The following is a 14719-nucleotide window of genomic DNA, read 5'->3' as shown; positions in this document are numbered from 1 at the left end:
CCTTTCAGCAAAAATATGGCAATATCGCGAAATGATCAAGTATGACACATAGAATGTACCTGCTATCCCCGTTTAAATAAGAAAATCGCATTTCAGTAGGCCTTTAAGAGTGCAAATCGATACGTAATATTGATATTGGTGTCGGCATCGATAAAATCCTAACCCTATACGTCCCTACATAGTATTAATGAAACAATATTTGACATTTACCATGATTACTCAAAGCCAAGACCCTGGAAATGTGATAACTTCTGGGGCCATCTACTAGGTGGGCCAGAAGACTTCGAGGGAGCCGCAGCAGCTTGAGAAAACTAAAGAAAAACTAAATTCAGTTATTTCCAAAGGTAAAATGCATTGACTTTGATTTTCGTCTCAGCTGCACACAAAACTCCAAAAAGAACATCAGTATTTCAGGGAGTAGGTAAGAACCCAAATATATTTGATTCTGTGCCATACTTCAAACTCCCCTGAACATTTAGTACACCTGTGCTAAATAATACAAGTGATTTTGTCACAGTGTAAAAAAAATAATGAATCTTTTATGGAATATCTACCCAACCTTTTGTAATATTTGCAGTTAAAGAAACCAGCAAGAAGACTCACTGTGTCACCATGGCAACCTGGTGGGCCTGTCACCCGGCTGTCCTCACCCTGCTCCCCCTGAGAAGAAACAAAAGGTAACATTCAAATGCAGTGGAACCTCCATTTAGGAACACAGCTTTTTGCAAACTTTTCCATTTGACAACTTTTAGAACGAACGCTTCATTAATTCATTCGTTTTTTGTGCTGCGATAAGCTTGAGAGGCGGAGCCATTTTGGGGATGTCACATTCTTGTACGGTACAGTACTCACAGGGCATAGACATTTTGGAGAGGCGGAGCCCCCTACATCACATTCTGTTTACGCAGTCCATCACTGGCTCGCCACTTCTTAGTGTTTCACCGGGGTTCTTTTTTCCCCATTCACCAAGTTTTGTATATTTTGCTTACTCAAAGTGGGTCTAAAAAGCCAACAAACCAGCTTGGAAAGCGTGAGGGAGTTGCTGTGGACTTAGACTTAGAGAGGGGAAGAATAGGACACTACTTTTAAACAGTAACACACTCCCAGTCCTCTTTCATCCTCCTCTCCCTTCTCCACCTTCATATATACATACAAACCCCGTTTCCATATGAGTTGGGAAATTGTGTTAGATGTAAATATAAACGGAATACAATGATTTGCAAATCCTTTTCAACCCATATTCAATTGAATGCACTACAAAGACAAGATATTTGATGTTCAAACTCATAAACTTATTTTTTTATTTGCAAAAAATAATTAACTTAGAATTTCATGGCTGCAACACGTACCAAAGTAGTTGGGAAAGGGCATGTTCACCACTGTATTACATCACCTTTTCTTTTAACAACACTCAATAAACAATTGGAAACTGAGGAAACTAATTGTTGAAGCTTGACAGTGGAATTCTTTCCCATTCTTGTTTCATGTAGAGCTTCAGTCGTTCAACAGTCCGGGGTCTCCGCTGTCGTATTTTACTCTTCATAATGCGCCACACATTTTCGATGGGAGACAGGTCTGGACTGCAGGTAGTCCAGGAAAGTACCCGCACTCTTTTTTTTACAAAGCCAGTTGTAACACGTGTTGAATGTTGCTTGGCATTGTCTTGCTGAAATAAGCAGGGGCGTCCATGAAAAAGACGGCGCTTAGATGGCAGCCTATGTTGTTCCAAAACCTGTATGTACCTTTCAGCATTAATGGTGCCTTCACAGATGTGTAAGTTACCCATGCCTTGGGCACTAATGCACCCCCATACCATCACAGATGCTGGCTTTTGAACTTTGCGTCGATAACAGTCCAGATGGTTCGCTTCCCCTTTGGTCCGGATGACATGATGTCGAATATTTCCAAAAACAATTTGAAATATGGACTCGTCAGACCACAGAACACTTTTCCACTTTGCATGAGTCCATCTTAGATGACCTCGGGCCCAGAGAAACCGGCAGCGTTTCTGGATGTTGTTGATAAATGGCTTTTGCTTTGCATAGTAGAGCTTTAACTTGCACTTACAGATGTAGCGACAAACTGTATTTAGTGACAGTGGTTTTCTGAAGTGTTCCTGAGCCCATGTGGTGATATCCTTTAGAGATTGATGTCGGTTTTTGATACAGTGCCGTCTGAGGGATCGAAGGTCACGGTCATTCAATGTTGGTTTCCGGCCATGCCGCTTACGTGGCGTGATTTCTCCAGATTCTCTGAACCTTTTGATGATATTATGGACCGTAGATGTTGAAATCCCTAAATTTCTTGCAATTGCACTTTAAGAAACGTTGTTCTTAAACTGTTTGACTATTTGCTCACGCAGTTGTGGACAAAGGGGTGTACCTCGCCCAATCTTTTCTTGTGAAAGACTGAGCATTTTTTGGGAAGCTATTTTTATACCCAATCATGGCACCCACCTGTTTCCAATTAGCCAGCACACTTGTGGGATGTTCCAAATAAGTGTTTGATGAGCATTCCTCATCTTTATCAGTATTTATTGCCACCTTTCCCAACTTCTTTGTCACGTGTTGCTGGCATCAAATTCTAAAGTTAATGATTATTTGCAAAAAAAAAAAGTTCATCAGTTTGAACATCAAATATGTTGTCTTTGTAGCATATTCACTGAATATGGGTTGAAAATGATTTGCAAATCATTGTATTCCGTTTATATTTACATCTAACACATCTTCCCAACTCATATGGAAACGGGGTTTGTACATACATACATACATACATATATATATATATATATATATATATATATATATATATATATATATATATATATATATATATATACACATATGTGTGTGTGTGTGTGTGTGTATGCATATGTATGTTTATATATATTTATGTATGCATATGTATGTATATATATATATATATATATATATATATATATATATATATATATATATATATATATATATATATGTATATATGTATGTGTGGGAAAAAAAATCACAAGACTACTTCATCTCTACAGGCCTGTTTCATGAGGGGTTCCCTCAATCATCAGGAGATTTTAATAGAAGCATTCACATACCATGGTTTATATAGGGCACAGAGTGGGTAGGTACAGGCTGGCGTAGGGGCGTGGTGATTGGCTCATGTGTTACCTAGGAGGTGTTTCCGTCTGTGACGGCATGCTGATACAATTTCGCTGCGCTTGTTGAGGGATGACAGGTCTGGACGGTATATAATAAACAGTTTCTCTTTCAAGCATAGGTTGCATCTTTTATTACCACTATAGTAAGGTGTGCTGGATGCAAGAATTTGCCATGTTATTGAATATTCAACATTATTGTCTTTGAGGTCTCAAATGTGTTTGCTGAGTTCTGTAGTATTCCGCAGGTTTTGGTTCCTGAAAGAAGCCTTGTGATTGTTCCATCTGGTTTTAAACTCTCCCTCGGTTAATCCTACATATGTGTCGGATGTGTTAATGTCCTTGCGTGTTACCTTTGATTGGTAAACAACTGATGTTTGCAAGCACCCCCGTTGAGAGGGCAATCAGGTTTCTTGCGGCAGTTGCAGCCTTAGTTGATTTTGGAGTCGCTCTGTCCGGGGGCAGACGGCTCATTTGCAATTGTTTTGTTGTGGTTTGAGATAATTTGTCGTATATTGTTCATACAGCTGTAGCTCAATATAATGTTGTTCTTGTTGAATACTTTTCTTAGGGTGTTGCCTTTGGGGAAGTGTTTGTCGATCAGAGTGAGGAATTTGTGGCCAATATTAGTTGAGACCTTTTTGCTGTATGGGGGGTTGTACCAGATAATGTTGTTTCGTTTTCTGCTCTTTTTTGGTTGGTTTCCTAGCGTGGGTTCACCCTCACCCAGGCCCGGCCCTAACCAATCCCCCCCCCACACACACACACATCGGCAGTGAAGTGTATATACTCACAAGAAACCGAATAGCTTTGTCTTTGACCTTTTTTTTTTTTTACTTACAACTATACTTAATATATAAAGGGGTGGAAAAGTGACTATTACCTGCAGGGCAAACATTAGCTAACCAGAAGGCAATAACAATGTAAACAAAAAACACCTGCTTAAAATATCTAATACAGATGTCCCAGAGGAATGTAGGTGGGAGTACTGTAATTACCTAACGTTACATTATTATTTTCCATAACAATTTAGCCCCCTCCACAATATTAACCCGACGTTAAAACAGAACTAGCTATTTATTGATTAGCAATTGCCGACTCATGTAACATTAGCTTAATGCTAAAAAGCCAGGTTACTATCACATTCTGTAACAGACAAATAATTTCATGTAGGCTAACGTTACCTACTTGCTACCTCTGTCTTTTCTCGTTTCTCCTCCTCTTCTTTTCTCTTTTTTCTTCCTTGGGCACCTGACAGTTTTGGCCGTTTTGACATCATGTGTTGTAACAAATAATATTTCTATTAAATAGGCTTTACTTTGCATTTTAATTAACGTGGGATTATTTTTTGTATTTAGAAATAATAGTACCACCTTTTTTTCTCTTTTTTTTTTTTTTTCTCTCCAACATTTGTGGCACTTGCGTGGCGCCCCCTGATGGACGGCGCCCTTAGCATTTGCCTATACGGCCTATGCCACGGGCCGGCCCTGCCCTCACCTATGAACCCACGCTAGGAAACACATCCGACACATATGTAGGATTAACCGAGGGAGAGTTTAAAACCAGATGGAACAATCACAAGGCTTCTTTCAGGAACCAAAACCTGCGGAATACCACAGAACTCAGCAAACACATTTGGGACCTCAAAGACAATAATGTTGAATATTCAATAACATGGCAAATTATTGCATCCAGCACACCTTACAATAGTGGTAATAAAAGATGCAACCTATGCTTGAAAGAGAAACTGTTTATTATATACCGTCCAGACCTGTCATCCCTCAACAAGCGCAGCGAAATTGTATCAGCATGCCGTCACAGACGGAAACACCTCCTAGGTAACACATGAGCCAATCACCACGCCCCTACGCCAGCCTGTACCTACCCACTCTGTGCCCTATATAAACCATGGTATGTGAATGCTTCTATTAAAATCTCCTGATGATTGAGGGAACCCCTCATGAAACAGGCCTGTAGAGATGAAGTAGTCTTGTGATTTTTTTTCCCACACATACATATATTGCGCTCTACCACGGTATCGAGCACTATTTTTTGGATAACCTTATTAAGACATATATATATGCATATATATATAAATATATATACACACACACATATATATATATATATATATATATATATATATATATATATATATATATATATATATATATATATATATATATATATATATATATATGTATATGTATGTGTGTATGTGTATGTATGTCCAGTGTGTGATTAGCATACCTTAACTTTCTCAGTCTTTGTTGCCACTTGTGCCAGCTTTTTTGAAACATGTTGCAGGCATCAAATTTCAAATTAGTTAATATTTGTACAAAATAACAAAGTTTACCAGTATGAATGTTTAATATCTACCAGTTTGAACGTTAAGTATCTTGTCTTTGTAGTCTATTCAATTGAATATACTGGTTTTAGGTTTTGTATTTCATAGTACAGGTGATTTCATCATTCCAAGCGCTAAAACCCACAGTGATGAGTCAATGTCTTTATTAGATGAAAGACTTAATAGCAGACATGTGAAGGTCTTTACCAGTCATGTGTTCCACACGTGTCAAACCAAACAATGCAAAGACAAAACCTCTGCAAGAGGCCAGGACAGACTGACACCTGAAGGATTAAGTCTGACAGATGTAGTTATTTGATCTGTTGCATGCTGGGCTTGCAGGCTCAAATGATCAAGATTAGTAAACAATGCAATCGTATAAAAAAAACGCCAGATGGCCCAAATATCTTCCCGCAAATTAGCTGTGGACTATTATCTGGTTTCTTGTGTAGTCCTGCATTCTTCCCAGTAAACAGGAAGTTTGTACTCTCAGTTGAAGTTGGTTGCACATTTCAACAACACAATGACAAATACACGCGCCTTAGTTGGCGTCCCCAAACAAGAATGGACAAACAGCGAGACAAACTCAATTAGGAACCCAAACAGGAATGGACAAACAGCGAGACAAACTCAATTAGGAACACGAAAAGGTCTCAACGTACCTTTTCACCCTTAGGTCCAGGTGGTCCTTGGGAGCCTTGCAGTCCTTTGTGACCCTATGACAAGAACAACTCAGACTCAAACAGTCATCATTTCAGCACAACTTCATCATTTCTGTTGAATTTTTAATTCTAGGGGTAGTTAAAGCAAAATGAGGTGTAGGGCTGTCTGCACATGCTGTGCGTAAGACCCCGCCATCCGTGAGGGGCCCCATTTCGCATAGCAAATGTCAAATATTGAAAGACAGCAAACCTATTCTTAGCCCCTCCTTGCTGCGTCATTGCCACTGGTGCGCCACACATGCACTTTTTATTTTATTTTATTATTTATTATTTATTTTTATTTTTATTATTATTTTTTTTAATTGAATATAAAACATATATCCACAATGTAGATACAATTCAAGGCACTTTCAACATATTCAACAATTTTGAACAAATTATGACTCCCACGGTGCGCCACTAATGCACTTTTTTTTAAATTTATCCATCCATCCATTTTCTACCGCTTATTCCCTTTGGGGTCGCGGGGGGCGCTGGAGCCTATCTCAGCTACAATCGGGCGGAAGGCGGGGTACACCCTGGACAAGTCGCCACCTCATCGCAGGGCCAACACAGATAGACAGACAACATTCACACTCACATTCACACACTAGGGCCAATTTAGTGTTGCCAATCAACTTATCCCCAGGTGCATGTCTTTGGAGGTGGGAGGAAGCCGGAGTACCCGGAGGGAACCCACGCAGTCACGGGGAGGACATGCAAATTTAATTTAATTTTAATTTTTTTTTTTTTAAATTTGTATTATTTAATAAAAAACATATATCCACAATGTAGATAAAAGTCAAGGCACTTTCAACATATTCAACAATTTTGAATAAATTATGACTCCCACGGTGCGCCACTAATGCACTTTTTTATTTATTTTTTTATTTAAATTTATTTATATATATTTTTTTTTATTGAATAAAAAACATATATCCACAATGTAGATGAAAGTCAAGGCACTTTCAACATATTCAACAATTTTGAACAAATTCTGACTCCCACGGTGCGCCACTAATGCACTTTTTTTTTTTTTATTAGTTTTTTTTTTTTTTTTTATTGAACAACAAACATATATCCACAATGTAGATAAAAGTCAAGGCACTTTCAACATATTCAACAATTTTGAACAAATTATGACTTCCACGGTGCGCAACTAATGCACTTTTTTTAATTTTATTATTTTTTTTAAATTGAATATTTATTTTATTTTTATTGAACAACAAACATATGTCCACAAAATACATAAAAGTCAAGGCACTTTCAACATATTCAACAATTTTGAGCAAATTATGACTAACAAAACATGTCAAGAGAAAAATAAAAGCAAATACAAATAGAGTATTAAAAATAATAATAAATAATAATAATAAACAATATGATACAATTCAAAAAGACAAAAAAGGGCTAATTTGAATCACTTAAATTTTTTTCCCTTAAAGATATCAATTTAAGGGCTTTTGTACTTTTAACATACTTGCCAACCTTGAGACCTCCAATTTCGGGAGGTGGGGGGTGCGTGGCTGGGGCGGGGGCGTGGTTGGGGGCGTGGTTAAGAGGGGAGGAGTATATTTACAGCTAGAATTCACCAAGTCAAGTATTTCATATATATATATATATATATATATATATATATATATATATATATATATATATATATATATATATAAGAAATAATTGACTTTCAGTGAATTCTAGCTATATATATATATATATATATATATATATATATATATATATATATATATATATATATATATATATATATATATATATATAAATAAAAGAAATACTTGAATTTCAGTGTTCATTTATTTACACATATACACACACATAACACTCATCTACTCATTGTTGAGTTAAGGGTTGAATTGTCCATCCTTGTTCTATTCTCTGTCACTATCTTTCTAACCATGCTGAACACCCTCTCTGATTATGCATTGCTGTGTGGCACGCACAAAAGTGCTTTCATCAAATGCACTAGATGGCAGTATTGTCCTGTTTAAGAGTGTCACAACATTGCTGTTTACGGCAGACAGACTGCTTTACTGTAGACGTTCTTTATATTGTGGGAAAGCGGACTCAGGTCCGCATGGAGCTGGAGGGGGCGTGGCCTCCAGCTCCGCCTGAATTTCGGGAGAAAATTTGTCCCGGGAGGTTTTCGGGAGAGGCGCTGAATTTCGGGAGTCTCCCGGAAAATCCGGGAGGGTCGGCAAGTATGACTTTTAATCATTTTCCAAGATGCATTGGATAATTTGAAACCATTAAGCTAAGTCCTTCTCAGTTTTTATAAGTTACCGCCAATGTTGATGTGATCCATTTTAATAGCTCCGGCAGTAGTGTATAACATATAGCAGTTAGTATCTCATGACCCACAATGCACTTCTGCCATGACCCGCCCCCGCCGAATTCTTATTGGTTGGCATGTGAGTGACGATTACTGACGTGTGTGTGTGACGATTGTGGACATTTTCTTCGTCGCTCACGCGAGTGAGATAAATGATATTATTTGATATTTTACGGTAATATGTTAATAATTTCACACATGAGTCGCTCCGGAGTATACGCCGCACCCCCGGCCAAACTATGAAAAAAACATTGACTTATAGTCCGAAAAATACGGTATGTGTAATTTATTCTGCATGGAAAATAACTGTTGATTAGGTCCAAAACATGTCTGCACAACTATTACAATTCCCTGGGGTAAATATAAATGAAATAAAAAATACATTTAGGAATAAGCATCTAAAAATGTTAAGTTAGATTTTTTTTTTATGTTTTTCATTTCTATTTTAGATGCCAAAGACATAAAAAAAAACATTGAACATTTTAAACATGTTTAACATATTTATTATTATTATTGTTGACATTATTTAATATTATAATTTATATTGAATATTATTATAGTTGATATAAATAGCAATAGTACTAAAATAATAAATCATTTATTCAATTAGGTAATTTGATATTATATATTTTTGGGTGATGTCATAAACATGACAACTATTTCAGCAAATCATTTATTGGAAAAGAAATGAAGAAGAAGTTGCACATGAATGTATGAAGAAACGAGTGGTTCTTAACCGGGGTCTAATTTTTCCACTACAAATTTTAACACTGAATTAGTGATCTACCTCTTGGTTTTAATGGCATTCAATAATTATATCCAACATACTTACAGTTTAACAGGCTAAACCTTGTAAAATGATATGAAAGCATGTGTTTATCACAGAGATTATTTTTATCAAGGCTTAGGTCAGGCTGATTAGAAAAATAAATACTAACCTAATATACTGCAAAAAAAGGGAAATGAATTGATATACAATTACGCAATGCTAAAATGAATACATTCAACTAAATTATTAATAAATAACAATAATATATGTTTCTTAAGTAAACTATTTAAGTGCAAATTAAAATACAGCTTCACCATTTTAGTCATATTTCTTTGCGCTTAAGAAATTTCTCTGACTTTAGCTCCAGACTTCTTCTGTCTGTTTAATATTGTCATTACTGCCACAAGTGGTGGCAAAGTGTATTACAACTGAGTACCATACGGACCATGGTTAAGAAACACTCCACTAAATTGTGCCGATAAAAAAACGTGTTGGTCGATGATAATGATTTTATTTGAGTTGCCCCACTGGAGAAGATTCCCTTTGAAAATGTGCTGCAGTTGTGGTTACCTCATAGCCCGATATCCCCGGGTTTCCCAGTGGGCCCATTCTTCCAGGAGCACCCTGGAGACATAATTCCACATTTAGGACAGTGAAGTCCAAACTGGCTCTAGAGCTGAAAGATGTCTTACCAGCGGTCCCATGGTTCCTCTTGCTCCCTTCAGTCCAACACACCCTGACGGCCCCTGCTCGCCCGCTGGTCCACTCTCTCCCAGGTGACCTTGGTGACCTTTGGCCCCCTGGTGAGATGCAATCAACAACAATGTTTTTATTCAGTGGCCGTCATGTTATTTGTTAGGGGTATGGTTGTACGGTATACCGGTACTCACTCGTACAGTACCGCGATACTAATGAATCATAATCGGTGTTATACTGCCTCTAAAAAGTACCGGTCCCCCACCCTCCTGCCCACCTGTCGTCATCACGTCGTGACATTGCTGGTTTTACGAGCAGAGGAGCATGTTCGGCAGCGCACACACACAAAGTACTTACAATCAGACACAGTGTGTAGACAGAAAAGGGAGAATGGACGCATTTTGGTGTAAAAAGTAAAGATAAAGGTGAAGTTATAACACTAAAACACCCTCAGGAAGAGGTGCTTTAAGACATGGCTAGCTAGCTAGCAGCTAACATCCATCCGCAGTCGCTAATCACTAATCCTGGCCTCCATGGCGACAAATAAAGTAAAAGTTTCTTACAAGTACTATTATCACTGGAGAACGAGGAATAGCTAAACATGCTTCACTACACACCCTAGGAGGATACAATAGCTCACTGGCGTCACAATGTAAACAGTGGATCTACACATGACATCCATTGTAATGATACCAAACGCAAGAGTGTATCTAGTCGATACTACTATGATTACATCGATAGTTTTTAGCATCACAAAATCATTTTTCATTTTTGTAAAATTCATATTATGTTTATAAAGTCAGTAAATACGTCCCTGGACACATGAGGACTTTGAATATGACCAATGTATGATCCTGTAACTACTTGGTATCGCATCGATACCTAAATGTGTGGTATCATCCAAAACTAATGTAAAGTATCAAAGAAGAGAAGAATAAGTGATTATTACATTTTAACAGAAGTGTAGATAGAACATGTTAAAATAGAAAATAAGCAGATATTAACAGTAAATGAACAAGTCGATTAATAATCAATTTTTACAATTTCTCCCTCATAATGTAGACAAAATAATAGGTAGATAAATGACACAATATGTTACTGCATACGTCAGCAGACTAATTAGGAGTCTTTGTTTGTTTACTTACTACTAAAAGACAAGTTGTCTAGTATGTTCACTATTTTATTTAAGGACTAAATTACAATAATAAACATATGTTTCATGTACACTAAGATTTTTTGCTACAATAAAGACAATAAAGACATTTTTTTGTGGTCCCCTTTATTTAAAAAAAAGTATCAAAGTACCAAAAATACAATTTGGTACAGGTACCAAAATATTGGTATCAGGACAACACTAGTTAGGGGTGCGCCAAAGAATCAATTTGCAGCCGAATCGCGATTCTTATTCATTGGGATTCTTAATCGATTCTTCATTTAAAAAATATATATATTTTGGTTCGTAAAAATAGTTTTTTAGGCCATCTTCATGAAACCAGAAGGACCTGTTCTAACCTCTAACCAGTTTGGAAAAAGTTTCCTTATAGTTATCATAACAAATTGCGGCAATCGAGAATTGTGTCGAGTCCAGAATCGAATCGAATTGTTAGGTACCCAAAGAGTCACACCCCTAATATTTGTACAGTTTTCTCCATGACCTGGACCAGGGAGAGCACAAAGAACGAGGACAGACAAACCTTGTCTCCTGGTTTTCCTCCTTGGCCCAAAGTTCCTGCTTTACCCTCTTGACCCTGTCAAAGGATTACAAGCGCCAGTGGACCAAAGGAGACCTTTCATGAGACCAAGGTGGTGGAGGACTCACCCTCACTCCTGACAGACCTGGAGGCCCACAGGGTCCTTCCTCTCCTTTCTGGCCCACTTCACCCGCTTCTCCTTGGGAACCTTCCAGACCAGCGTCCCCCTTTTCACCCTGAGGAGACCATGGTACAAATAGGGAGATTTACTGTGGACAAATGGAAGAACTTCTATAAAGACGGAGGCCTTAAAGCTGATAAACAGAAAACAAATATTACACACCTTTTAATTACCGTCAATTCTGGACTAAACTTTTTACCCTACGCTTTGAACCCCACAGCTAACTTATGGATTTTTCATAAATCAAATAGTTCATAAAAAACGCAGCAGACACACTGATAGGGTGTGTTGTCGTTTGTGGAGAGTGTCCTTCCATTTAGTCCTTTCAACCGGAAGTCAAATTGCTGTTCAGTCTTCCGGCCGTCCATAGCGTTACTACTCGTATAGGTTCCCTATTCATCACTCCAAGCAACCTTTGTAAGTTTTACAATATAACTAAATCAATTCTTACTTACTAAAGCGTCCCATGTGTGATGTCTGTAGGAGTGTTTTCATTCATAAATGTACGTGCTTTCACATTCTAATAAAGCTAGCGTCATTAGCATCAGCTGATATGCTAACACGTTTATGAGTGTTTGTGTTAGTATTATTATCTTATAACGGCATTCTTTTTGTATTGTTTCAGTTTCACAGATTCCTCAGTAAATTCGTGAAAACGTCAGCGTATCGTCTGTTAAGCTGATTGGAGAGCTAGCTTGATGATGACTTCTGTTTTGTTTGTTCAGCCATTTTACTGCCGTGTTACAGACACCGCTTGGAGACAATTAGGGTTTGTAAATAATAATGTACATAGTTGTTTACCTTATCGAGAGAAATTATTTGTTTTGTTTGCTCTTAGCTGACTAGCTAGTGAGCTCACTAGTCACCAGGTTACCGTGTCTATAGCAGTTCTTCTCCAAATAGTGGGGTTGCGGTGCGGTGCAATGCCAGTATGGAGCGCTTGGGGCCCTAGGAAAAATGCTTTATCAGTATCACGCTTCAAACCCCACTTTGAAAAACTGTGCTCTACAAAACTTGCTCATTCTTTAATGTTAATAAGGATTTAGTGTTATGCAGAGGTGTACTTACAACAATTTTATCGACAATTGATACCATTTATAGTCGCGGAGGGTCCGAGAAAAGTTGTTACAGAAAATAATTGAGAAGCACTGGTCTGTAACGACCACTCACGGGAAACGGCAAACGTGGCCACTATACGTAGGTAGGCGGCCATCTTGAATTTACGGCGTGTGTGATTGGCAAATAGAAATAGCAATGTTTTGTGTGATTGGCGAGTAGAAATAGCAATGTTGTGTGTGATTGGCGAATAGAAATAGCAATGTTGTGTGTGATTGGCGAGTAGAAATAGCAATGTTGTGTGTGATTGGCGAATGGAAATAGCAGTGTTGTGTGTGATTGGCGAGAAGAAATAGCAATGTTGTGTCTGATTGGCGAATAGAAATAGCAATGTTGTGTGTGATTGGCAAATAGAAATAGCAATGTTGTGTGTGATTGGCGAGTAGAAATAGTAATGTTGTGTCTGATTGGCGAAAGAAATAGCAATGTTGTGTGTGATTGGCAAAAAGAAATAGCAATGTTGTGTGTGATTGGCGAATAGAAATAGCAATGTTGTGTGTGATTGGCGAATGGAAATAGAAATGTTGTGTGTGATTGGCGAATGGAAATAGCAGTGTTGTGTGTGATTGGCGAACAGAAATAGCAGTGTTGTGTGTGATTGACGAATAGAAATAGCAATGTTGTGTGTGATTGGCGAACAGAAATAGCAGTGTTGTGTGTGATTGACGAATAGAAATAGCAATGTTGTGTGATTGGCGAATAGAAATAGCAATGTGGTGTGTGATTGGCGAATGGAAATAGAAATGTTGTGTGTGATTGGCGAATAGAAATAGTAATGTTGTGTGTGATTGGCGAATAGAAATAGCAATGTTGTGTGTGGTTGGTAAATAGAAATAGCAATGTCGTGTGTGATTGGCGAATGGAAATAGCAATGTTGTGTGTGATTGGCGAATGGAAATAGCAATGTTGTGTGTGATTGGGGAATGGAAATAGCAATGTTGTGTGTGATTGGCGAACAGAAATAGCAGTGTTGTGTGTGATTGACGAATAGAAATAGCAATGTTGTGTGATTGGCGAATAGAAATAGCAATGTGGTGTGTGATTGGCGAATGGAAATAGCAATGTTGTGTGTGATTGGCGAATAGAAATAGCAGTGTTGTGTGTGTGTGGTTGGCGAATGGAAATGGCAATGTTGTGTGTGATTGGCGAATAGAAATAGCAATGTTTTGTGTGATTGGCGAATAGAAATGGCAATGTTGTGTGTGATTGGCGAATAGAAATAGCAGTGTTGTGTGTGATTGGCGAATGGAAATAGCAATGTTGTGTGTGATTGGCGAATAGAAATGGCAATGTTGTGTGTGATTGGCAAATGGAAATAGCAATGTTGTGTGTGATTGGCGAATGGAAATAGCAATGTTGTGTGCGATTGGAGAATAGGTATAGCAATGTTGTGTGTGATTGGTGTATATAAATAGCAATGTTGTGGTGTAAAGTTGGGACTGTAGGATGTTGTTTATGGTGCCTTGCTGGGACATGTCGACACTTTGATGAAAGAGTGAGGTCAGGACTTGGTAGAACTTTATTCATGTGTGTCAGATCTTTTTTACTTCCTGTCTGTTATTTGTCATCTGTCTGCTATCTGAATGGAACAAAGGAAGAAGAATGGTTGCAAGCTTAAGAAGTAGGTCTACATGTTGCTTGAGTTTAGCTTAAACTGAAATGAGTTAGCATGTCAGCTGCACATGACATCACACACTAGGGTTGTCCCGAGACCATTATTTTG

The 14719-nt window shown here is 37.9% G+C and overlaps 1 protein-coding gene across 3 annotated transcripts in view; it reads right to left on the bottom strand.

Annotated features, from left to right (window-relative positions):
• The window catches only part of LOC133620351 (uncharacterized), a 244253-nt gene that overhangs the window by 37237 nt on the left and 192297 nt on the right, over positions 1 to 14719 (bottom strand). For all 3 annotated transcript variants that reach the window (XM_061981793.1, XM_061981792.1, XM_061981794.1), the window contains 6 exons: positions 11828 to 11935; positions 11703 to 11756; positions 10005 to 10112; positions 9883 to 9936; positions 6155 to 6208; positions 604 to 660 (listed from right to left, as the gene is read on the bottom strand). In XM_061981793.1, the coding sequence (XP_061837777.1) occupies positions 604 to 660; positions 6155 to 6208; positions 9883 to 9936; positions 10005 to 10112; positions 11703 to 11756; positions 11828 to 11935 (435 nt within the window). The remainder of the gene's footprint in view (positions 1 to 603; positions 661 to 6154; positions 6209 to 9882; positions 9937 to 10004; positions 10113 to 11702; positions 11757 to 11827; positions 11936 to 14719) is intronic.

Source organism: Nerophis lumbriciformis, linkage group LG24 (assembly GCF_033978685.3).
Source record: "Nerophis lumbriciformis linkage group LG24, RoL_Nlum_v2.1, whole genome shotgun sequence".
NCBI lineage: Eukaryota > Metazoa > Chordata > Actinopteri > Syngnathiformes > Syngnathidae > Nerophis > Nerophis lumbriciformis.
This window is presented reverse-complemented; position numbering and strand designations above follow the sequence as displayed.